This window comes from Alternaria viburni (genome assembly GCF_023758015.1).
Source record: "Alternaria viburni strain BMP 2772 chromosome Unknown scaffold_4, whole genome shotgun sequence".
Lineage (NCBI taxonomy): Eukaryota > Fungi > Ascomycota > Dothideomycetes > Pleosporales > Pleosporaceae > Alternaria > Alternaria viburni.
Genome location: NW_026055773.1, coordinates 92,464 through 117,483, shown reverse-complemented (window position 1 = coordinate 117,483; position 25,020 = coordinate 92,464). Strand labels below are relative to the sequence as shown.

Genomic DNA, 25,020 nt, shown 5'->3' with positions numbered 1-25,020 from the left:
CAGTCACCATATTACAATATCAAAGACGTAAGCAAACGAGCAATGAGCAAGACAGTGGTGAGGTGGGTGCAATGTCTTCTAGTATTGCTGTGGCTTTTGCTTCGACCAGAACCCTTCTCAAGGGTCATATCATACGACGTCTATCTACTATCCATCCATCCTATCATCCATGCACATCAATCATACCCTGTCGTAACATGAAAGCGTGTGCCCGACCCAACCCAACACCCAGAATCCATTCCACCTCTTAAGACCACCAGCACCTACCGCACAGGCACATTCTCGACATTCTCAAAAGCAAAGCTCGGGTACCCCGGCTCAGCAGTAGCAGCCTGCGGCGGAAGCTCCGACCGTGCATCACCCATACTACCATCTTCCTTGATCACAGTACCATCCTTGCCACCTTCACCAACAGTGACAATCTCCACATCCACACACTTCTGAACAGTCTGCTTCAATCCAGGCACCATGGCGCGCAGGGTGTCCAGCTCATCGAACGCGAGTTCGCGGTTAAGGACGACATCCTTGGGCTCGCCGTTATCGAGACGGCGCTTGAGACCGTTGATGAAGGGCATGGCTTTCTTGGACTCGGACTTGTCGATTGATTTGCTGATGGCTTTGATGTCGAGGGTGTCGGCGTCGCGGACCATGTCGATGTACTTTTTCTGCCAAGCGGGCCATTCCTTCGCAGCGAAGATGATGATCTTCTTTTCTTTCTTGGGGTCGAAGGTAGCTGCTTTGCCCTTGGAGAGCTTCTTGATGGCGTTGCCCTCTGCTGATGTGATGTTCGTCTGTGTTTGGCGGACGAACTCTCGGGCGGCTGTGAGTGACGCGTTGGGCTCGGGGACCTTGGGCCATAGGGCTTTCTGGACGGTTTCCTTGTTCTTGAGTACCTCGAGCCAGATGTATTCTGACCAGTGGGGTGCGATGGGGGTAAGGAGGAGGGCTTGGAGTTCGACGAACTTCTTGACGAGGTCTTGGTGCATGCCGATGCCTGCTGCCTTGGTAGCCTCACGGTAGAAGTCGCGCGCGCTGGTGAAGTCGTAGAATCCTGACTTGAGGGCGAGCTTGTAGAATGTGTTGGAGTAGTGTCCGAAAGCCTCGTGGATCAAGACGTTCATCTCGTTATCGAACATCTTGTCGAAAAGAAGATGCTCGCTACCGCTCTGTCGCTGGATGACGTCTGGGTTCTTGACTGATCCCGACGTCCTCTTCTCCATGTATGCGGCTGCATCGGGAACGTAGATGGCCTCGTTCATCAAGTCCTCGCACCATTTGCGGAGCTCGAACAATTTCAGGATGTTGGCGTTCGCGACCGTCTCTTCGAAGTTGGCGTCTGTGATCTCGTCTCCTGCGTCGGCAAGGGCGATACGTGTGGCGTCGGCACCAAACTTCTCGACAGCACCAGCGATGGTCAGGAAGTTACCGGTAGACTTACTCATCTTGTCACCGTTCAGTAGCAAGTGACCGTTGACACGGAAGCTGCGCGGCCAGTTCTCCTTCGGGAAGATGGCGGTATGTACGTAGAGGTTGAATGTCAGATGGTTCTGGATTAGATCCTTGCCACTGGTGCGCATGTCGAGCGGATACCAGTAGTCGAAGTGTCGTCGCATGGTCTGTAGGGGTTTTGGGGGGATCTCGGATTGCGGGACATCGGATCGGTCGCGAAGAGCAAATACGTAATCCCAAGCTTCGTCGGTGAGCTGATCGGGCTTGACGCCGAGAGGACCAGGCTCCTTTCCAAACATGTCCTTGTGTAGAAGATGGGCAAAAGAGTAGTAGGCCTGGTAGATTGTGCTGTCGGACAAACTCTCAACCATCACACTTGGATCCCAGGGTACCTTGGTGCCGAGACCATAGGAGCGAGCACACGCCCAGATGCTGAGCCAGTCGACAACTCGGAGGAATTGGTTCTTCGCCTCAGGGTAGTAGAGGTTTAATTCGCCCTCGATGTGTGAGCGGACCTTCTCGGCCCATTCGCCGTCTCCACCATTCGCTGCAGTGCCGTAGTTCATGTACCATTGGTCGAGAAGAGCTGCAACACAGTCGTCACCACTTCGGCTCATGACCTTACCGTCAGGTTCAGCGTACGGGAAGGCGTGGCCGGCTTCGATGAGCTGCTTGCGAACGAGCGGCTTCGCTTCTTCGACAGTCTTTCCACTAAAGTCGCCATGTACCATCTTTCCCTTGTAGAATCCCTCCTTATAAGCCTTCTCCTTAGCATCGGCAAGCTTTGCGGAGTCCTTGGGTGACTGAATCTTCATCTCCTCTACCAGGCGTTTTGCAGTGAGGTTACCGTATGAGGGAGTTTCAATGATGGGCAAGAGATCGTCGAACTTGACCCATTCCTTCTGGATACCATAGTACTCGGCTTTTTTGGCAAGATCAAATGAGGTGATGTAGTCATCTGGTGAGTCTGATGGAACACATGTGACGACAGCCGTACCCTTGGTGTCCTTGACGGTCTCCATAGGAAGAATATAAACATCCTTGTGAACGGAAAGAGGGGCGTTGACGACAGTACCGACAACATCCTTACCGGGGAAGGTAGCAACGATGGAGTACTCGCCCCACTTGGCAGTGGTGCCTTGGTATGCCATATTCCTTGCGGCTCTCTCGCTGAGGACGTAGTATTCAGTGTCGGTGATCTTGACTAGGGAGTAGTTGATCGCAGGTCCTACGAAACATGAGGTCTGACCGTACATGGTTTCTGGGCGGAGCGTGGCTGGAACGAAGTAGCAAGAAGCGCCTTCGGGGACGGCACCGGCATGAGCCTTTGCGGAATCTGCCCACTTTACAACCTTCATCTTGAGCGCGGTGTACTCCTGGACGGTAACACCTTCTCCCGACTGTCTGTCGTGGTCCATGCATGCTTGGCCATCCTTCGGGCTGTAGACCGTGTAACGCTTTGCGAAGATGATCTTTCCCAGGGCTTTCAGCTTACGCATCTGCCAAGCAACGAAGTTGTCGTAGTACGGGTTCGCATCGGTGGTGACGAACTGACGTCTCCAGTCTATCCTAGCTCCGAATGCTGTGAGGTCCTTCTTCGCTAGCGGTGGGAAGAACTCGATCCAGTGGTAAGGATCAGAGAACTTGTGGATCTCCTCAAGGGGAATGCCCTGGGCGAGCATGATTTGGAACTGGTACTTTGTCTTGACGGTCTTGGCGTTGGCCTTGCCTTTCGTAGCCTTGAACTTGGTGATGTCGGTCTTAGTCTCGGCTTGTGTTGGCGCTGGCGGCTCTGGTACCGATGTCTCGACAACATCTTCGACGGGGCAGCGCTCGAAGTTCAGTCCGAACATCTCGACCTCGCGGACCAGCTTGTCTGCGCATGCCTTGATGGGCATACCAGTCACATGGTAACCCAATGGGAAGAGAGCGCGAGCACCGGTCATCCTTCTGAATCCAGCGGTGAACTCGACCTTACTAGCGGTGAAACCATGTCCAGCGTGAAGGGTGCCGTTCATGTATGGGTATGCAAAGCAACCAAACCATTTGGGGTACTTCTCGTGAAGTTCATCCGGTGTGGTGGTGTCAAAGGGTTCATCTTCAAGAGATGGGGCGTCGGGGTTGAAGACTCCCTGCTCTTCCCATGACTTTTGGTATTTCTTCTCCTCGGCGATCAATGTGTCGCGCTTTTCGGTGTTCTCAATCTTGAGTGTCTTTGACTCGGCCTCTTGCGGCTTGAGCTGCTCTAATGTTGCGGCGACTGCGCTCTTTGGCGCGTCGCTGAGTTTTGTGGCCTCCGCCATCACGATAATTCCAGAAAAGTGAAGAACGGTCGTAAAAAGAAGTGGTAAAGAGCGCGAGAACAAAAGTGTGGTGTTGTGGAGGGGTGGTGGGAGGATGGTGGCCAGTGCGTGAGGACGGGGTTAGTCACACTTTTTTTCGGTTCGCGCGAATTGTGGGGCGGTCTAGTCGGTGCCTTAACTGTACAGAACGTCAGTCAAGTATCCTCAGGAACAGCACCGCGAATCCACAAGTCAATCGAACACCCCTGTCGCCGTCGTCGAACCGACAAAGCCAGCGACCATGCTGCGCCTCATCAACCGCCTCCTCGGCCGCCACGAGAACACACTCCCGCCGTTCGACTTCGCGCGCAACAAGTACCCAGCCAAGAAGAAATGGCCGCCGAACCTGCGCGCCTTGACAGAGAAGCAGCAGTTCCGGTTCGAGCGCAAGTTCAAGCGACGCATCAAGGCGAAGTCGATACGGCCAGAATGGAACAAGTGGACCAAGGTGGTGCAGTGGAGCATGATCAGCTTCATCGTCGTGTACGGTGTCTTGTTCCACGACTTCCGCAAGGACCCGATGAACCCAAGGCCGGGCGAGCAGCCGTTTGAGGGATTGAGGAAGAGGATGTGGGGGATGTTTGGGGGGTTCTACACACATACGAGCGAGGAGGCTAGGTCTCCCATAGCGGTGGGAGAAAGTCCAGAACGGAAAGGTAGTCGCGACTAGCCGCCGCGCTGTAGTGAAGATGGTTAGCATATGGAATTGAAGAAGAAGAATTGATACAATGGCTTGACCTGCGAAGGATCTATCAAGCGATGTGTGGAAAGGGAGATGGAGCAAGTGACTTGGGATCTCTTGGAACAAGATGAGATCACATACCTCCAGACGGGTGGATACTTGGGGGCATATCTCATCCCCCTCGGTGGCCGTGGTAAGACCGCCGGTCTCGGTCCGCGCGACTTGCCAAAGTTAGTCAGTTTGCTAAATGGTCTTCAGTAACAAAAGACACTCACGTCCCACACCCTGTGGTGTTCGGCCCAGAGGGGCTTGACGAAGCACCAGCGCTGGCGGCCGTCCACCTTATCACACGTTCTGATTACGGACTCCGAGAAGTCCAAATAAACGTGGGCGGTGGCCCAGGGCCGGTACACGCCCGTGGTGCCGTACACAAACCTCAGCTCCACGGTGAAATGAGGCTCCGACTCCTGGTGCCAGCCTTCTCTGACGTACACCTGGGTTCCCGTCGCCCCTTTTGGGAGACGGGCCTCATCCCACCGTCCGAAGGCGAACTGGTCGACGACGGAGGTTCGGTCCCAACGATTGGCCAGATCGTTGTGGATCCCCACCTGGACCTTGGGGTCGATGCCGGGCCGGAAGACAATTCCATTGGCGAACTCCCTGTACCATTGATCAGTATGTATACTTCAGGCTTATACTTGACATTAGATGCAGTAGCTGCTCTCATATTCAAAGTCTCCTGGCTCCAATTTTGAATCAAGCCCAATCTTCTGTCAGGTGGATGTCTGCGTCTAGATGTAGTGTCGCTGGTTTAAGAGATAGACCAGTGTCATGCGGTATGATTTGGGCGTCGAGTTTGAAAGCCTTCCAATCGAGCTTCAGCGAGCAACAACCTATTCATCAGTCTCAAGCTCTTTAGGTCGTAGAGCAGAACTTACTGTTTCTTCTTCCTCCATCCATTTCGAAGCATTTCAGAACTGTTTAGCTCCATATCCATCTCTTTCTTGCTCTCCATAGCTGTCCATTTCCCCAGTTCCGCACCACTGCTTCACCAGGTCCCATGTCGAGCTATTTCCGTCCAACCATATACTTACCCTCCATACCCCCCTTCCCCCAAACCACTCACGCACGCAAGAAACGCCCAAAAACAAAACAGCAAAAGACCAAAGAAAGACCCATCACATACCTCTGCCAATCCGCCCTCCCCCACGCTGCAGGCAGCGCAGCCGCGTCCAGAAAACGCGGGCCGGGCGCAGACACTGGTGGTGGTGGCAGCGGCGGCGGGCCCCCTGGGAGGACGAGCGGGAGGACGAACGGGTTGTTAGCCCCAGGGTTCGCCATGGTGGCAGCAGGAACGCCCACAAGTGAGCGAGGAGACGACGGGAGGCAGGGAGCAGGCAAAGCAAGAGCGAGGAGACGACAATGGCAGCAACAGCGGCACGGAAATGGTGGTGGGTGGGCGCGGAGGAGACGGTGCTGGCTGTTGTTGCTGGAGAGGAGAGGAGAGGGAAGTCACGCTGGGGGGAGATATCATGTCATAACATGGCATGGTACGGCAAATTTTCACGGTGAACGGGGATCATAACAAAAGCGTTTGCAGGGACGCGTTTCCATGGTGAAGGGAGATGGGATGGTGCGGGGGAGGAGCAGAGTCGAAGTGAGCGTGGAAGAGACGGTGTAATGTAGAGGTGTAAAGCGCAAAGTACAGCACAGATGTATGCTCCTGACCTCGCTGAGGAGGGGCATGCTGGATAGTATGAGGGGCTTTGTAGACGCCTGGCTATGACATGATCTTCAACATGAGAGAGCCTCGTGTGGTTGTAAACTGCTGGATCAGGTCTGGTGATGTCGTAGATTCAAAGTGAAATAGATGTAGTACTCAATAACCATCATGTTGAGAAGTGACCTACAAGGTGTATACAACATATGTGAAATGATATGAACAAAGTCTACCCATTGTCGTATCAACGAGCAGCGCGAACATACCTACTTCGTTTCTCCAATCTACATCACATCACCCAAATCGACAAGTACACCAGATTAAAGATTCGACAAATTCATATATACTCAATGCAGTATCTCTACCCACATTCCGCTCAGTGAACATGGCCATAGAAGCAGTCCACCCACCATCCCAAACACATACACATGCTAAACTATCTTGCTTACACATCGATCAAGTTGTCATCCTGCTGGCCCTCGCCCGAGTTGTCCTTGGTATCCTTGCTGCCCTTCTTCTTGTCACCGTCGTCACCGCCCCGACTCCTCTGGTAGTATTGGTCGAGCACCTTGGCTGGGATACGGTTGAGGAGTTCCTTGGGGTAGATACGGAGCAGCGACCATGCGAGGTCGAGAGACTCGTGGATGGAGCGCGACTCGTAAGCACCCTGGGCGATGAAGGAGCGCTCGAACTTCTCGAGGAACTCAAGCGATAGCTTGTCTTCTGAGGACAGGGCCTCCTCTCCAACGACTGCCTTCATGGCAGCAGCGTCACGACCAATGGCGTACTTGGCGTAGAGCTGGTTGGAGACATCACCGTGGTCCTTCCGTGTGCGGCCCTCACCGATGGCAGACTTCATGAGACGGGAGAGGGATGGCAGGACGTTGATCGGAGGGTAGATACCCTTGTTGTCGAGTTGACGGTCAATGAAGATCTGGCCCTCGGTAATGTAACCGGTCAAATCGGGGATGGGATGTGTGATATCTGGTGCAATTAGCTTAGCACGGAGTAACAGAAGTCGCAGTACATACCGTCGTTAGGCATAGTCAGAATGGGAATCTGAGTAATAGATCCGTTACGGCCCTCAACACGTCCAGCACGCTCGTAGATAGTCGACAAATCCGTGTACATGTAACCGGGGTAACCACGACGACCGGGCACTTCTTCTCGGGCAGCGGAGACCTCACGTAGCGCATCGCAGTAGGAGGACAAGTCGGTAAGAATGACCAGGACGTGCTTCTCGAGCTGGTAGGCGTAGTATTCAGCGGTTGTAAGTGCAAGACGGGGAGTAATGATACGCTCGATGCTACGCTGGGTTAGCTAGGATTGCAGTAGCGCATGCGTGTTTTACTTACGTAGGGTCGTTTGCCAAGTTGAGGAACAGTGTGACACGCTCCATACTGCCGTTCTCCTCGAAGTCGCGCGTGAAGAAGCGACTGGTCTCCAAGTTGACACCCATAGCACCGAAGACAATGGAGAAGTTGTCATCGTGGTCGTCGTGTACACCCTTGGAGGGCTTTCCGACAAGACCAGCCTGTCTGCAAATCTGCGCGGCGATTTCGTTGTGGGGTAGACCGGATGAGGAGAAGATGGGAATCTTCTGTCCACGGGCGATCGAGTTCATCGTGTCGATGGCGGAGATACCGGTGGAGATCATTTCTTCGGGGTAGACCTACGCACTGTCAGTCGCATGAATGAGAGGTGTCGAGATAGGTACGTACTCGCGAGTATGGGTTGATGGGACTACCGTTAATATCAAGGTAGTCCTCGGCGAGCACCTTGGGGCCCTTGTCGATAGGCTTTCCTGAACCATCGAAGATACGGCCCAACATGTCCTCGGACACACCGAGCTTCAAGCTGTGTCCGGTGAACTCGACTTTGGTCTGCGACTGTTAGATATAGTTCCCTTGCAGAGGACTGGGTGAAGGTACCTTCTTAACATCGATACCAGATGTGCCTTCGAAGACCTGTGTCGCAATTAGATCGAGTAGCCGGGAGATTTGAGAATGTCGCAATTTACCTGGACGACGGCGCGGTTGCCTGCAGCTTGTGTCAGTGTTTCGGCGCACTATCAGGGTCGGAGTAGCTTACCTCGAGCTTCAAGGACCTGACCAGAGCGCTCGGTGCCATCGGGCAGAGTCAAGGACACAATCTCGTTGTATCGCGGGAATTTGACCTATCCACCACATGTATAAGCTTCTCCTCACTCCATCTCATGGACCCGAGCTACCCACATTGTCGAGGATGACCAATGGACCGTTGACGCCTCCAATAGTGTTGTATCGTATCCTAGGCGTCACCGAGATCATGCGGGGGTCGACGACTTCAGGCATCGTGGCGGTAGTGGGCGGTTCGGAGAGGTGTAGTATTGCTCGGCGTTAGATCGAGGGCCGCGGTCGGTCTGTAGCCTCGGAGATCGTTGGGTGACGAAGTTAGAGGTCGGCCGTCCAAGTGGGTTGGGGAAGCTCTGACCAGGATGCTTTAGCGTCTATGCGACAGATGACGCTGGCTGGAGGCTCGGCCTTGGCGCCTCACCATCGCGACAGACGGCCTCGATTTCGCATGAATTGAACATGAGTTGCAGTCTGGGCTTGTTTCCATACTGCGCATCGGGACAAGTCTTCATGTCAAATCAAGTACCAAGTAGACAGAATCCTGGGGTTAGGCGGAGCTCAGCAGCTATGAACAGAGTGCGAGATTCACGGAAGAACATGGAAATGTAATGTTCGCAACTCATGGTATTCATTTGCTATATATCGTGTCACACTATCTAGATCGAGACATGCCACCATTTCCAGCAGTATCGCCGACCAATGGGCCTAACCAGGTGCTCGCTACCACAGCGGAACGGTGATCGCAAATCTGTTTGAACTTGTCAGTAATTGCAAAGCGAAAATCTCAGCAATGACGGGACAGAGTAGGTGAGGGGTCAGACATCCAAGGAAGGTATTCGCGCTCATTGTCCATCGGTCTTAGGTTCGATTGATGGCTAGCGTGGAAACTGCGAATGTGGAAATGTTTCATCATCCCCAAAGGGAGGAGGAGTGTGAAGACAAGAGGGACTGACCTTTGATCATACTACACACGCCATGTAGCTGGTGTTAGCAGTCAAGTGACGCGCGTACGTGTGCATGCCCATGACGTTGCGCAGCAGGACTGTTTGAGTCTGCATTGCGCGCACGTGTAGCAGTGCAGTCCTCACAGGACTAGTATAGTGTTGTGAAAATCTCGATCTATTGCGAGTGCGCACGGGGCGGCAAAGTGCAAAAAGGTGCGCGGCGATGAGAGGAAGCGAGTATTACTGTACTGAGCAATGTTAGCAGTCTGACGTGCAAAAATTGCTAAAACGGTCGCGGTAGTGATGGAGGTCAGACGACAGTACTGGCAAGTAGCAGGCGCCCGGCGAAGGGCACCCGAACAGCGCTGTTTTCTTCAAGGTCGAATCGGTAAGGAAAAGAAGTTGCTGAAGGTATAATCTTTCCACAAAAGCAAAGAAAAAAGGAGTCGACTTACGTTATAGGGAGGGCTGGCTTCGGGCCTTCACGAAATCGCATGAAGCGGTCCGAAGCCAGTGGTTGTTCGCAGTCTTCAAGACATGCAGAGTGAGGTGGTTGTCGAGAGAAAACCAGAGACGCGGTCGAAGAAAAGTAGAGCGCCGAGCTAGCGCGCCGCCAAGATTTCTCTCATCACGTGCACGCCGGAACGGGCAAGGGCATTATTTGGAATCGTCATCCGGCCAGCAAGCATCAGCAAGGCAGGTCAGCGTGGTCGCAAGAGACTGCAGAGAGCGCCCGCCCGAGTGCAGCATAATTGATCAGCCGTCGAGCGCGTTGTCCCTCTGCTGCGCGGTGCATATTGAGCGTGAGTTGGAGTCGGGATAGATTGGGCAGCCCAGCCACGCAGCTTTTCGCGCGATACCGAAACGGCCCCCTAACCTGCGCTGATCTTCGGAGAGGGCCATGCGCCCATCACCTCTCACCACACGAGAACTCCACCACTGACGCCCGCGTCCCTGGCACCGTCCCTGGCCCTGGATCTATACTCGCACCGGACCCATCGTCGCATAGCACGGCATCTCTAGACACGTTCGCCGCACTGCCTCTGCTGCCCCCCAGACGGCCCATCTCACGTTCCCACTCCACCGCTCTGCTGGCGGGACGGATGCGACACGATATCACCCGACACGACACCGCGCCAGACGTGGCTGCACACCTCACCACCCCATCGCCGCTCCTGTGAGTATCGCGCTGCTCTTTGCGCGACGTCCTCCGTGACCCTCGCCCTTTTTCCTGTAACCGGCAAGTGCCGCCTGCCGGCCTCATCGCGCCCATCGCGACTTCTGCGCGGGCACTTCCTCAGCCTCCCATATCGGCCACACCGGACCGCACTTCGACTTTCCATCGCGACCACCCAGCACTCTTCAGTTCCCATTGGCATCGACGCGAATTTCCGCGCACGCATGACTTGGACGCTGTAGCATTGCTCCGCCTGTCTCGTCGCCGACTCGGTCGTTCTTCGCATCACGCGGACCCGTCTTCTAATCTCGACACCTGTCGCATCCCTTCTACCTGATCCATTCCCGCGTCCGCGAGGCCACAGCCCGCACTGAAGAGCCGGCAAGATGATGACAACGAGCTATCCACACAATGGGGGCATGCAACCCCAGGGCATGCAGCACGCGCACCCAGGCATGGGCGGCCCAGGCCCACACCCAGGACAGCCTGGAATGCAGCCCGGCATGCAGCACGTTTCCGGTCCCAATGGCCCCGTCAGTCAGGCAGGGCCCATGATGGGCATGCAGCCGGGCATGGGTGCCAATGCGCATGCCCTCTCGCACCTACAGCCGCAGCAGCACATGTTCCAGCAGCAACAGCAGCACCAGATGAGTGAGTACCACCGCTCCGTACCATGGCAGAGCATTGGCTAACAGAATCGATAGTGAACCCTGCAATGATGCAACAGCAGAGAACTGCCCAACAGGCCTTCATGCACCGTCAGCAACAACAGGCCATGCTTGCCCACCAGCAGGGCGGCATGGGAATGGGGTTCCAGAATCCCATGGCAAACTTGAACCAGGCACAAGCACAGCAGCTACAAGCAATGAGAAATGGACAAATGGGGCAAGGACCGTTCGTCAATCTTCCTCCCCACTTGCTCCAGCAACAGCAGCAGATGGGCCAGCAACCCGGAGGCCCGCAGCACCAGGCTGCCATGGCCCAAGCAGCCCATCAACAAGCTCAACAGCATCAGCAAATGCAGGCGCAGCAACAAGCGATTGCGATGCAACATGCGCAGTCTCAGTCGAGCAACCACAGCCAGGCAGGGAATCAGGGACCGCCGCCAACCACCCAGCCCCAGCAAGGGCCTCTTCGCCCTCCATCCGCGATAGGGAGTCACCAGGGACAATCTTCGCCGGCTCCTCAACCTACACCCCAACAGCAACCACAACCACCGCCCCCGTCACAGCAACAACAACAGCAACAGGCACACCAACAGCAGCAGCAACAACAGGCTCAACAACAACAGCAGCAGCAGGCGCAACAGCAGGCTCAACAACAAGCACAGCAACAGGCACAGCAGCAGGCGCAACAACAGGCACAACAACAGCAGCAACAGCAACAGTCATCCCAGCCACCACAATCAGGTCCAGTGCCACAACAGCAGACGCCAGCTCCGTCTCAGCCGCCAAATCTACCTCAACAAGCGAACCAGCAGGCCCAGAACCAAGGTCAGGTACAACGGAATCCGGCACTAGTACAGCAAGCGCAGGCACAGGCGCAAGCGAACGCTGCCCAAAATCAAGCCCGTCAAATGGCCATGATGCAGCAGAAACAAGCACAGAGCGTATCCTCAGGCCAAGGGACGCTTAAGCTGCTGAACTTTGTGGAGCAAATAGGGAACTTCAATGCCTCGAACAACAACATTGAGTGGTGGCAGGCCTTCGTGGATAGGTTCTTCGCCGAGTCTGGGTCTTTTGTCCACGTCGTCTGCTCCTCAAGTACAGAGAGAACGAAGCAGTTCGAGATCGTGTATGCTGCTTTGCCGCGGTACTTCTACACCCTTTTTAACACCGACGTCACCAACTTGCAAATAACTCTAGACGGGGCGGCCGAGAAGACCTCAAATGGTGAGCTCAAAGTGACTTGCGAGCGAGCGAAGTTCATATACACATACAAGAACTCTTGTCAGGTTGTCTACCAAGGCAAGTTGACTGCATTCTGGTCTGGCTCAGACAAGATGGAGTGGTTGGTGTTCGAAGGAGCGTCTCATGAGCAATTCATACCGCTCAATGCGCTGAAGCAAATGTTTGTCCAACCATCACCGAACCAACTGAACCCCAACCAATCGCCACGCATGAAGAACAAGAAGCAAGCACAACAGCAACGAACCATGCCAGAACCACCAGAGGCCTATCTGCCTATCAACAAATTGATCAGCGCTAGTACTACAGACTATGGCTTGCCGCACGGCTTGCAAAGCTATCTCGAGGTAAGAATCTTCTGCACATTTCCCTCCTCGGCATTGACACTGACATCAGTTTCTAGATTTACGAGCCAATGAACCACATGTCCAGCTTAATGGTGCACTACCTCGAAAATCCCCATATGAAGCCAAGCGAAGCGTTGGAGTCATGGAACAACAACATGTCGAATAGCCAGGGCGCTCTGCAAGGCCCGCAACACCCGAACCAAGGGCCACAGCAAGGACAAGGCATGCCACCCAACATGCAACCCGGGCCGCGACCAGGGCCTGGCCAACCCGGTCAGATGTTCATGTCACCCGCAATGCAGAATTCCCTGCTTCCCAATGGATCAATGGGCGGTTCACCTCACTTCCAGCACACACCGTCGCCCAACTCGCAGCCCATGATGAAACAACAGAGCACAAGCTCGCACACCATGAGCTCGAACACGTCTCCCAACATGATGAACAACAAGCGGCGGCGGAGTACAGCCAAAATGGAAAACGATGACGGTGGCGGAGAGATGAACGGCGCGCCCAAGGTCAAGCAAAGCCCAAGAGTCGGGGGTAACAAGAGGATGAAGGCAGGCCAATAGCCTCCATCGCTTGTCCACCTGCCTTCCCTCCTTGCCGGTGCCTCTATGCGATGCCTCGTTCCGCTTTCTTCGCATCTCTATCTCTTGTATAGCGCGGCGTTTGAATCTCTCTCACACTCTCAGTCTCGATTCTCATATCGTGCTCTTCTTGTCTTTCACAAGTCTTTCTCCCTTGGCGTTAGATCTCCACACTATTACCCCATTTCAACTCGGGTGGATCTTTCCTGCTTTGCTTTTGCTTTGCGTTGGCTTCTGAGACTTTTGCTGGCGTCTGGGGGCGTAATCTTTGCTGTTGTTGTTACTACTGCTTGGTTATCACATTGTGTCTCCTGTTCCATTTTACCTACCCTTTCGTAGGTTACATAATTCGTTCTTGTACATTATCGACGATGGAGTGGAAGTAAAGGCTGTATAGAACGCAGCTTCAAGAAGGGAAAGAAAGAAGTGGTCTTGTTAGGGGCCCTTTTTTGGTGGCTATTTTTTTGGTCTTTGTTTGGAAAGATGGGGGCCTAGTCAGATGATTATACGGCCCCGTTCAGTGCATAGGCGAGATATGTTGATGTTGAGATTCATTTTTATACGGAATTCAAGACGTTATGACTTCAACTTGCTGTTTGTTATGCTGTGAGTGGAGATTGGTATGGGTCTTCTGCAAGGCCATCACATATAGTGAATCTACCCTGCCACGGCTCATTATTCCTGTTGTATCACTTGCGACTTCTGCAATCATAATGCGGTAGCACGCGTTTAGACTGTCGTCCTCGTAGAGCCATGTCGCGACATCATGGCCAGGGCGATAATAACCTTGCCGTCTTACACAAAGTCAATACACATTTGAAACGGACTCTTGAATTGACCTGACTTGATATTCTAAGCACTGGAAAAAGAAGAAGTACGTGCGTCCAACTCAATGCCTGTGACCTTTTTTCGCACTCCCTGCAACACTTATGACTTCCGCCAGGCCAGCGAATCGATCCCTATAACGTGAAAATCACCTTCTTGGCCGACAAACCGGGATGCTTATAACGCTCATATGGCTCTGGAGGTAAAGAGCAGCAAGAGTTGATCGGGATTATGGATCGAGGAAAGTTGGTGATGTGGTTGTAGACCTCTGTTGCTGTAGGCCTCTCCCCAGGGTCTCGCCTCACCATACTGGTCAGTAGCTCAACAATTGCCTTGATTAGAAGGGTATCACTTTGGCTACGACTGAGCATAGACGAAAATCTTCCATACAGAAATGTCTGCGTCCACACAACCACCCTGTCTATATTCGCGTGGAACGATTCATCACTGCTGGCACCACGTCGTGCGACAGCAAAGTCTTGGGGGTCTGTTCCAGCGATGACACAGCTGATCTCCAAGAAGACACATCCAAGGGAGAATATGTCTGCGGCTCGGCCTCGCGGTTCGTCGTTATACACTTCTGGCGAACAGTAGCGAGGTGTGCGTGATGTCGGTCCATCGGTTTGGCTGTGATCTTGCGAAGCGAAATTACGCGAGAGTCCAAAGTCGGCGAGATAAACACGCCAATCCGCTTTCCCGCCGTTGAAATTTGCGTTTCTGATAAGTATGTTTTGGGGCTTGATATCCATATGCTTTGTAGTGTTCTTGTGAACAAAGGCAAGAGCAGAAGTAAGACAAGGTAAGACCGAAGCCAGGAACTGTTGACGAATCCTGATCGCTGGCTGTTCTGAAGAGGGCATGTCTAGCGTTTCCTGTAGAAAAGTTCCCAGATGAGAATCTGCAACGGGATACATCAGGATCGAAAACATGCGACCTTGGAGAAACGTCCCCACTAGCTGAACGACGTGAAAATGGCGGAGGTTCTGTAAGTGACGGACCTCGCGTAAAGCATCGGCGACGGTCCATCTCCCGTTGCATTCCATCGTTTTTCTTGCGAGAGCTATCCGACGACAGATGACCTTGTCGACTGTTGCGGTATGGGAGGATCCCAAAAGGGATATAGAGAACAGCGGAATCTCGGCCTTGGGCTCGAAGGCAACGTGCTGGCCCTTTCCTGACCAATTGAGCTCTTTTTCAAAAGGCTGGATGATTTCCTGATGATGAAGCGTGGTGTAGTAGTCGTTATGGATCTGTGCAAGCCGTGCAGAAAGTCCAGAACTGGGCGTTTCATCCTCGCGGATGGTTCTCATCATCGAGGCCGAATCAACCCCGAGCACTGAGAAGAAAGCAGAGTTACCATGTGATGACCTCGTACTGACAGTGGACATCTGACTACGAGCCGTTACGAAGCTTCGCATGGACTTGGATCGGGACAATGCCGATCGTCCTATTGCAGAAGCGAGAGGAGTAGGGGAAGTAGCTCCACTGTCAGGGGGAGCAGCAATGCCACCAGAACTAAGAGGAGTAAGGGGAGTAGCTCCATTGGCAGGGGGAGCAGGGGGAGCAGCAATGCCATCAGAAGTGAGAGGAGTAGGGTGTTGGGTTAGGAATCTTGGGTTGGGAGATGAGGCGGTATACGAGGACATCACTCGAATATTTTCGAGCGGTAAGTGACCTGATCGTCTCGAATCATCGAATGAAGAGTCGAGTTCCGCATTGACGTAGCCTTCTCTGAAAAGAAAATGGAGTAAGGCGATCGGGTCCCACGAAGAAATGGGGATTCTGCAGCTGATTAGAGACAGCTCACAGTAAACCACTCCATCTGGTATCATGATTTCCCCACTGAATGGAATGGATGTGACCGACTTAGACCTTTCGGCCCACTTGTAGTTAGCGTAATGAGTAGACCGGTCGCGCTTCTCTTGCGTAGTTGGATAAACTCCAAAGGCGGGTGTCTCTAGCACTACGTGTATCCGGGCTATATCGAAGTATGATGTCGAGAGAGGCGTGTAAAGCATGGATCCAGCTTGTATTTTAAGCATGTTTTGCATCTTCTCGTGATTCTGCCCAAAGCTCCCAATAACCATTTTGGAAGTCCTGTGTGGCAAGGCGGCTGCAAACAACCTTGGGATAACGAGTTCCGAATTGCTGACCAGAGCGCTTCAGAGCGCTTGCTCTCAGGATATGATCGTAATGCTGAGGTGGGGTGGAAACGAGAACGCTTGGTATCGTTGGAAGGACGAAGAGAGTGGTGATTCGGGAAGGAACGCGGCAGGAGCAGAAACTGAGAACACAGGCTCCAGCACAGCCTCTCACGCACCTTCCTGCAGCTCCGAGGGGCAAGAGCGAAGCGCACCAATGACCCAGCCAACGCCAAACACTCAGCCTTGCGAGTATCCGTGGGTGAGCCACACCGGAAAGTGACTACGATACGCGCTCACTTGGTCGAAGTGTCACTCATTACGAGAGCATCGACTGTTAGTGTTTTCCCGTATAAGAGGAGGGGCCTGAGCAGAGGGTCGCTGGTGGGGATGTCAGTACATGGAGGCGTAAATGAAGCGCAGCCACGGAAGCAATCGAAGCAAAAATGCATGGAAGAGATAGCAATGAAGAATGTGACCGCGGTAGAACTGCAGCGTTAACGCAGCTTACGAAGTTCATAATATACAAACAATATCTGTACATATCAACATCTCCTCCATCCAACCCCACCATCATCATGATCATGAGCGCGGCCGACTTTCATCACCCTTCTTACTCTCATTAACAAGAGCGCCCCAAGCATCACCCCCAGCACTCCTCTCCCCTTCCGCAGCCTGATAAATCTCACTCAGACCGCCAGCACCACCAGTCGCGCGGAGACCTCCATTGCTGTACAGCTCCAAAATCGACTCAACGTATTCCTCCTCACCACCAGCAAGCCTGTGCTTAATAGCGAGATCCGCCTTCAGCAGCGCCGTTTCGAGGTATGCCTTTCGTTGGGGATCTAGGTTCTCATTGGTAGACGCAGTTTCCGCTTCCGCAATGAGAGCAGCATTGTAGGCTTTCTTGTTCGCATTGTAGGCTTCGATGCCACCTGCTTCTGCTACCTTCGCGTCGTGAGCGGCGCTCTTGATCTTGCTCCAAGCCTCGATGCCGCCGGCTTCGTCGATTTCTTTGCGTCTCCGCTGGTTGAAGGTGATTCTCCTGGCGGCGTTATCGCTGATGTCTGGGAGGTTGAACTTCGACCTAGTTTCGTCTAGGTCTTGCTGTGTGATGCCTGCTTCGTTCACTATCTGTTTCTTCCTGAGTCTCTCTGCTTTGCGCTCTTTGGCTCGGATGAAGGCTAGTTTGAGGCCCTCTTCTATGCTGTCGACGGCGTCGCGGGAAACGTAACGCTCCGCGGCCTTGACTGCTTTGGTGTACTCGAGGCCGGCATCGGCTCGCACTTTGTACGCTCTTGGGCCTTTTTTCTTTGGGTCGGTTGTGTCTTTGACTTCTTCTCCGGACCACATCTCTTGGTCCTCCGTCTCCATGAACTCTAGGCTCTCGAGTGCGCCGTCGGGCATGTTTTCGGAGAGCGTACCGTGGGCAGCTTTGTTCTCGGCGATCATTTGGGGTGTAGGCCATTGCTTGTCGATTGTGGCCTGGTCTATGCCAAGAGCCGCAGCTTCTGCCCGTAACCGATCGATGACTTCTGGCTTCTGCATCAGTGTCCATCGTAGTGCCCATCCCATAGGTCCGAGCTCTTTGATGCGTGCAACATTGTCCTTTAGCAGGTATTCGTCCAACCCACCCTCACGATCCATGGTCTTGAGAACCTTGGCGGTGATGCGCAGCTTTATCTTCTTCTTCAGTGCGACCGAGTATAGACTTTTGGAGAGCACATTGGGCTTCCAGTTGCGCCGTGTCTTCGTTTCGGTGTCTTTGGAGACATTGTTGCCAAAGCGTATCATCTGGTCGCCGTAGAGACCCTTGTTGGCCTGCTTGAACAGCTGATGGGCGCCATAGGGGTATGGGGGAATGTATGCGTCTTTTGGGATGATGTTTATGGGAAGATGGGAGCCGAGATCACCGCCGCGTCGTCGCTGTAGTGGGTTCTTCACTGCGGGAGTGGGCGCCGTCGTCGCGTACGTTCGGCAGGTTGACTGGGCCGGGCGAAGGGCCAATCCTTGGGCTGCGGTGCGCCCGGAGATTAATTGACTTCGGACGTGCATTGTGAGAGAGGACCGAGACAGCTGTGGTGCTGTCGTGATGGAGTGGGCGACGTGCTCGGTAGTCCGCAAATTCGAGATGTTGCCAGCACGGACCCTCAGCCTGACGTCTAGCTCTACAATTGCGGGCGGGAGTGCCATGGAACTTCATGACTCTCCCAATCGCCTGAATTCTTTCTCATAAATCACTAATACCCGAAACTCTTCTGTTGTAAAATTACTGTTCTTCATACATTGTATCCCACGTCAAACCGCGCACATGGCAGACACTCCCCAGCAACCCTCTACTGCAAACATCGCAGCCGCATGCGCCATACTCGCTGGTGTAACAGGCTACATGATCGGACAAGCAAAGTCACTTGGCTTCCTCGGAGGCAGCCCAATCTCTCAACCAAAGAAATCCGAGCAGAAAGAAAAGGCAGAAGACTCGGAAGATTCAGAGGACGAGTCGAGCGATGAAGACGACGACAGTGCGCCTGCAGAGTTCCCAGGTCACAACGAGGAGTGCAAGATGGTATTAGTAGTACGAACAGATCTCGGCATGACAAAAGGTATTGCGAGTCTTGACACATTTCTATCATTTACAAGATGTCTAATCATATGACAGGCAAGATTGGCGCACAATGCGGACACGCGACATTAGCCTGCTACAAGCACTTCCTCCGACACGCACCGGAATCGACGTTGCTAAAGCGCTGGGAGCGAATGGGACAAGCCAAGGTGGCATTACAAGTCAAGAGCGAAGAAGAGTTAGAGTTGTTGCAGGCGCAGGCACTGAGCCTAGGATTGGTGGCACACATTATCCACGATGCGGGACGGACACAAATCGCGAGTGGAAGTGCGACAGTACTGGGTATCGGTCCTGCACCCAAGGGCGTCATAGATCAGGTTACTGGGCACCTCAAGTTGCTGTAAAGGGGCCTTGGGTATGGCGCTGTGTGCGACCCTGTCGACCAACGCAGTGGAATCAACTGAAAGGGCAAGGTGACGCCACGTCTCGAACATGACTCGTATGCATACCCGAGAGCTCTGGAGCAACGGTCGTGAAGCTCGCATCCGGTCAGGAGCGTGTGGTGATGGGAATTCGAGACGAAATTGCATGATGCACAAAGGCAATTTGCAAGATTCGGGAATTTTCGCCGAACATGGCGGTGAAACGTACGCAGGACGGCTATGGCGGTTTAACTGTAACGCGTGTACGGGTGCGCTATTCACCGGAGGCGAGAACAAACGAAAATGTCGAGTGCGTCTTGCTGTTGAGCGACGCGTGTTGTCCAGGGACTCCTGCTGGCAGCCGCAGGACGGGCCCTGGCTGCCCAACAAATGCTAGCTGCCATGTGCGCATGATTGATGGAATTCCGCGCGCCTGGGAAAGATCTACAGGTCTCGTGATATCAAAATAATCATAGCTTCCGTGCAGCGCAGAGGAATGATGTGCATAGAGCTTGCGCAGTGTAACTGTTTACCATGTATGGGGAGGAGTTTGATGCATTAGTGGTTCGTGGAGCGTGTAACAAGGTATGACGTGCATACACTAGGCGGAAGCAATAGTGGCCGTGGTCGATGAGTTGTTGCGATGTCGCCCGAGGTGAGCAAGTACAGAGATATAGTGCGCGTAAAACCTGCCCACACGTGGACACTGAGATGGGTGCGACATTTGTCTGTCCCAGATTGTGGTATCGAGCCGAGATATTAACTGGCTGTTTGAGAGTTACAGCACACCTAGGTAATACTGAGTGGAGCTCTGCACCAAAGAGGAAGCGGGTACAAGGATGCCTGTCATACCATTATTCTACTTATGCCAGAAATTGCAGCGCTTCATGCAGCAGCGGCACCTCTCCACCAGCTCGTGGCGCCTAATACGAATACTATCACCATGGCGTCGCTCACAACTGTTTTGTAGATGACGCTGTACCTGCCCACAGTCCTCACATAGCCCGAATACGGTGCTGGTAGGATGCCAGCGACCGTGCTGAGAATGCCGCTTCCCTGTAATTGGCCCTTTTCGATGAAATAGCGCGAGGACTGCAAGACCACCTCGAAAGTCGCGAAGAGATAAAAGAAGTGCGCAAAGTTCTGCGCTGGGGTCGATTGGCTGACCCAGTCATCCTCCAGCACATTATCGCGTGACATCTTGGATCCAGTAAATGGTGTTTGCAGGACAATGTAGACGGCGAGGCCAAACGAGAAGACAGAGTGTACTAAGCGCCAGATCCACGCCGAGGATTGCTCTGGCAGCGGCTCAGAGGCCCCGGCACCACCCTGCATGGCCGAGAACATACTGGCGAGATCGGGTGGCATGCCGCCTGGTGGTGCGCCAGCTTGACCTGGGGCACCGGGCATGCCAGGCATACCGCCAGCGCCTGCGCCCATCATCTGCTGGAGCATGGCCATCATGGGATCCTGCGACGCATCCGTGCCTGGGCCGGGGCCGAATGGGCCGGGCTGTCCACCCTCGAAAGCGAATGGCGAGGGGAGACGAGGCTGCGATGCCGGCGCGTAGTGGTGTTGCGAAATATCCACCTCATCTGGATCTGGAGTAGCCGTGCCAGACCCAGCGGGTGTAAACTGGGACGGGGTGGAGGCGGGTTTGACTGGAATGCCATTAGCCGTGCATTCACGCTGTTGTAGGACGGAGCTAGGGGGGACTATGTGGAGGCTAATGTATTCGAAATGGAGGAGCCGTTACCTGGCACGTCTTTCTCGAGTTCGCTGAGCGGCTTTGGTGGGCCGCCCTGGAGAGCAGTAATCTGCTGGAGACGTGAGGCGCCGGATTTGGCAGCCAGCCGCTCTCTGCGCAGTCTGGCCTTGGTCTGGGCGGGCGACTCGCCGGGCAGCGCGCTAGTCGCGGAAGCGGGAGAATCAGCCATGACTGCGGTGGGGTGATGTAGAGAGTTGAGCTGTCGCGGTAGTTATCAATCGTGATCGCAGCCCTCACTATTGTTTGGAGGGGCTGAGGTCATGGCTTGGCACGAAACTAGCGGAAGGCGCGACGGAACGTCGGAATCTCCCCGCTAGCACTGGCACTATCTGCACCTCTTCACATGAACGGCGACATGCCGAGCGTCTCCTTGCCACTCCCGACGTTTGCTAACCTCTCACTCGATCGCAACACTATTGCGAAGTTTGCCATCCCGACAGCCTGGGTCACTATCGCCCGTCACACGCGCGGTACGGGCCGTGTGATGTCCATTTGCCGGTCATCTTTGACCGATTAGGCTGGCCAGCACTCCTGCTTCTGGTGGAGTCGCTTTAGCTTACGACTCTCTTACGAACATTGCAGCCCAAAGGATTCCGCGGATGCATCTTCTATGTCCACTCAACATACGAGGAAAGCTAATGCAGTATTCGCCTGCTGTACCACTAACATGCATGCCGCTTGCAGCTTCCGGGCCTCTGGCTTGACCCGAGGATCGGGCCCATGGGAGGAGATATGGAAGCGATCCTTGTAGACCTGCGGTTTTCTTGCATGTCGGTCCCCAGTTCCAGCCAGTACAGGATGGACTACTGTGCTTCGTAAGCCCCTTTTCGATACGCATCCTCGCCTCCTGCCAGCTATTACTCAAAGTTATCAGATTGATCCTGGGACCCATGATGGCCGCCGCATGGGAAATCTGTATCAAGCGATATTGTGATACGAATGCCCTGTCAGTGTCATTCACCATTCTTCTGGTGCTGGCGCCGTGCTATGTTTTCTCCACTGGGCGTTTTCGTCACTATAACCCCTATACACACCATGCGGACCATGGCCAGTTACTGCTCCTCACCCACATGTCACCGAATTCGTTAAATCGCTGTAGCGCTGCACCCGAATAGGTCATGAAGGATGGCCTTCAGCAAACTCGATGCCCAAACACATCCTAGAGATCTCCTGCATCCGATAACGAATTGAACTTGGCGGTAGTCGAGCGTGCCTGCCCAATTCTTTGAGATTGCAAAAGACCCACTTTAGCGGTTGCTCTTGCTGCTGTCGTAGCACAGCATCTATATCGCTCCTACCTAGACGACGAGGCGAGCGACAGCTCCTTCCACCGGGTTGTGCAACGGGTGTGACGCGCTCGATAAACACGTTCCCTACTCTTGAAAATTTATTTCTAGCTTTGGTTTCGTCCCAGCCCTTCTTCCCAGGTCCCTCCTTCTTGTGACATTCACCTACCGACATGTATCGAAGCATGTTTGTTCCAAGCACCATGGCTGGGAGACAACCTTTCCGGTCGGGCTTCACTCACGCAGCACGTCTACTATCGCATCACAAAAGTGAATCGACCTTGGCCGCTCAGAAGCCCTATTGGGATCATATTCAACCTTGGAAGGACGTCTCCAATGAGGAATTCATATCTTACAGATGGCAGGTACGTCGCTACAAATCTCTTTGGATCCCCATAATACACGATTAGATACAAAATTGACTTTCTTAGCTTCGCAATACCGTCTCCGACAAGCACAAGCTCTATCAGTTCCTTAATACAGCTTTGCCCGACAAACTACTGCGCTCGCAGCATGATCAACTCCGGAAGATTCGCACGAAGAACGATTTCATCGAGGATGCTGTGCGTAACTCATCAGCTCGCACCACCTTATACACATGTTGATGCTGACACGGATGCAGATCGCTGCTATCAAGCTGGCACCCATGGCTATCCGCCTAACACCACACGTACTCTCGCTTGTTGATTGGCAAAACGCCGTGGATGATCCTATCCGGCGGCAATTTCTCCCACTCAGAAGCGGCATCATCCCCGATCACAAGAACATGGAACTGGACTCCTTGCACGAAGAAGCAGACAGTCCCGTCCCTGGGTTAGTCCACCGATATCCTGGAAGAGCTTTGTTCCTGGCCACATCAATCTGCCCTGTCTACTGTCGCTTCTGTACGCGCTCCTACGCAGTCGGAGGAAACACCGATACCGTATCGAAGAAACCACAAAAGCCCAGTCGCAAGCGATGGGAAGTCATCTTCGACCATATCGCCAACGATGAGTCGCTCGAAGACATTGTTGTTTCCGGCGGTGACGCCTACTTTTTGCAGCCCGATCACATCAAAGAGATTGGCGAGAGACTACTCAACATTCCGCACATCAAACGGGTCCGATTTGCTTCGAAGGGGCTGGCCGTAGCTCCTGGTCGCATACTTGATGATAGTGATCCATGGGTCGACAGCTTGATTGAAGTATCTAACAAAGGTCGAGAGTAAGTCATTCGTCTACCCACTTACATATAATGAAGCTAATATAACTGCGCACCTTTCAGCATGGGCAAGCAAGTCTGCCTTCATACCCACATCAACCACGCCAACGAGATCACGTGGATAACGGAGCTGGCTGCGAACAAGCTTTTCAAGCATGGAGTCATTGTGCGCAACCAGTCCGTTCTACTGAAGGGCGTCAATGACGATTTCGGACCGCTGTCAGACCTCATCAAGAAGCTCTCAAACATCAACATACAACCGTACTACGTTTATCAATGTGATATGGTACAGGGAATCGAAGATCTCCGAACACCTCTCAGCAAAATCATCGACCTCGACAAGGAACTCCGAGGAACTCTATCCGGCTTCATGATGCCGTCCTTCGTCATCGACCTCCCTGGAGGTGGTGGCAAGCGTCTTGTCTCTACATATGAGACATATGAGGACGGCGTTGCGGAGTACAAGGCGCCTGGTCTTCCGGGTCTCAAAGGCACGAGAACATACACGTACTTCGACCCGAAACCTGTAGAATCAGCCGTACTGGAAGAGTTCCGACAAGGCCAGGTCCAAGCTCTGGAGAGAGGCGAGACGCTCGAGCAGTTCTTTGCCAAGTCGCCTGCTCGTCCACCGATCCCTACTGGGCCGATGCTGCCTACGCCAGAGCAATCTCCCCGACCATATCCAGGTATGATGGTGGAGCGACCTCAGCCATGGACACATGAGCAAGCGGGGACTGAATCGGCATATGCGTAATCACGTGGTACGCGTTACGCATTACGCGCTCGCTAGCAACAGCGTCTGTTACGACACACACTTTTTCCAACGTCAGAAGCGCGGCATTCGAACATAGACATACATTGACGACGAAACGGCCACATACCATCACGGCCGCTACCCTTGATCTTCTTCTGGCTCGAACAGGATACGAATTTGGCCCAACGTTTCATACCACCTTATAATATCCGCTCACTTCCCTGTATCCTCTATCATATTACATCTTCTTTCAGCGTCCGTTATTTGTATCAAGAATGGTACTGCAGATACTGCGCAAAAGTTTCGATCTTACTAAATCTTATATCTACATAGATAGATCCATATTGAAATTCACCCTTTGTTTCTCATACCACCGACTATAAATGCTCCGTCTCCGCCAGTGCCGCGAATGTACAACATATGCTTTTATGTGCCCCATCATGAAGATCGTCATCATTACAAGATATCGTCTCTTGAGAGAAGACGTCGTTGTTGCAGCTTGCCAATAGTAGGCTCCTGCACCCTTCGCCAGAAATTCTTCCCATGAAATGCTTTTGATGCCTTCTCGCCGCCCAGCAGTTGTCAAGCTTTCGCAATCGGTACGTCTTAAGGTCTGACATACCCAATAATAGCTAGCTAGCTTCCAGAGCGGAAAATCGTTTCTCAAGGTCATCTTGTTCAAGCTGCAGTAGTCGTGTATGTAGCGGTATTAGCACGGTGAGCTCGTTCAGCGCTGGGCTCACATATATGGACTATAAACATTCATCACCGTGTCCACAATGAAGAAGAGCC

At 53.4% G+C, this 25,020-nt stretch overlaps 8 protein-coding genes across 8 annotated transcripts; 4 read left to right on the top strand and 4 right to left on the bottom strand.

Moving 5' to 3' along the window:
* Positions 1-263: 263 nt before the first annotated feature.
* On the bottom strand, positions 264-3,752 carry J4E79_002293 (uncharacterized protein; the record flags this gene model as incomplete). The annotated part of the gene is made up of 1 exon (XM_049351193.1): positions 264-3,752. One exon carries the CDS (start codon positions 3,750-3,752, stop codon positions 264-266), a length of 3,489 nt encoding a protein of 1,162 aa, XP_049213831.1.
* A 280-nt stretch (positions 3,753-4,032) lies between these two features.
* Positions 4,033-4,461, top strand: J4E79_002292 (uncharacterized protein; the record flags this gene model as incomplete). The annotated part of the gene is made up of 1 exon (XM_049351192.1): positions 4,033-4,461. The coding sequence occupies one exon, from the start codon at positions 4,033-4,035 to the stop codon at positions 4,459-4,461; it is 429 nt and encodes a 142-aa protein (XP_049213830.1).
* Positions 4,462-6,638: 2,177 nt separating this feature from the next.
* On the bottom strand, positions 6,639-8,526 carry VMA2 (Vacuolar ATP synthase subunit B; the record flags this gene model as incomplete). Its single annotated transcript, XM_049351191.1, has 8 exons — positions 6,639-7,177; positions 7,225-7,499; positions 7,549-7,865; positions 7,915-8,076; positions 8,125-8,160; positions 8,214-8,233; positions 8,285-8,369; positions 8,428-8,526. 8 exons carry the CDS (start codon positions 8,524-8,526, stop codon positions 6,639-6,641), a joined length of 1,533 nt encoding a protein of 510 aa, XP_049213829.1.
* A 2,288-nt stretch (positions 8,527-10,814) lies between these two features.
* On the top strand, positions 10,815-13,251 carry J4E79_002290 (uncharacterized protein; the record flags this gene model as incomplete). The annotated part of the gene is made up of 3 exons (XM_049351190.1): positions 10,815-11,079; positions 11,133-12,682; positions 12,739-13,251. 3 exons carry the CDS (start codon positions 10,815-10,817, stop codon positions 13,249-13,251), a joined length of 2,328 nt encoding a protein of 775 aa, XP_049213828.1.
* A 3,566-nt stretch (positions 13,252-16,817) lies between these two features.
* J4E79_002289 (uncharacterized protein) lies at positions 16,818-18,290 on the bottom strand (the record flags this gene model as incomplete). Its single annotated transcript, XM_049351189.1, has 1 exon — positions 16,818-18,290. The coding sequence occupies one exon, from the start codon at positions 18,288-18,290 to the stop codon at positions 16,818-16,820; it is 1,473 nt and encodes a 490-aa protein (XP_049213827.1).
* Positions 18,291-18,546: 256 nt separating this feature from the next.
* On the top strand, positions 18,547-19,202 carry J4E79_002288 (uncharacterized protein; the record flags this gene model as incomplete). The annotated part of the gene is made up of 2 exons (XM_049351188.1): positions 18,547-18,838; positions 18,895-19,202. 2 exons carry the CDS (start codon positions 18,547-18,549, stop codon positions 19,200-19,202), a joined length of 600 nt encoding a protein of 199 aa, XP_049213826.1.
* A 903-nt stretch (positions 19,203-20,105) lies between these two features.
* On the bottom strand, positions 20,106-21,157 carry J4E79_002287 (uncharacterized protein; the record flags this gene model as incomplete). The annotated part of the gene is made up of 2 exons (XM_049351187.1): positions 20,106-20,881; positions 20,977-21,157. 2 exons carry the CDS (start codon positions 21,155-21,157, stop codon positions 20,106-20,108), a joined length of 957 nt encoding a protein of 318 aa, XP_049213825.1.
* Positions 21,158-22,459: 1,302 nt separating this feature from the next.
* Positions 22,460-24,228, top strand: J4E79_002286 (uncharacterized protein; the record flags this gene model as incomplete). The annotated part of the gene is made up of 4 exons (XM_049351186.1): positions 22,460-22,639; positions 22,706-22,837; positions 22,897-23,477; positions 23,538-24,228. The coding sequence occupies 4 exons, from the start codon at positions 22,460-22,462 to the stop codon at positions 24,226-24,228; spliced, it is 1,584 nt and encodes a 527-aa protein (XP_049213824.1).
* Between the last annotated feature and the right edge of the window lie 792 nt (positions 24,229-25,020).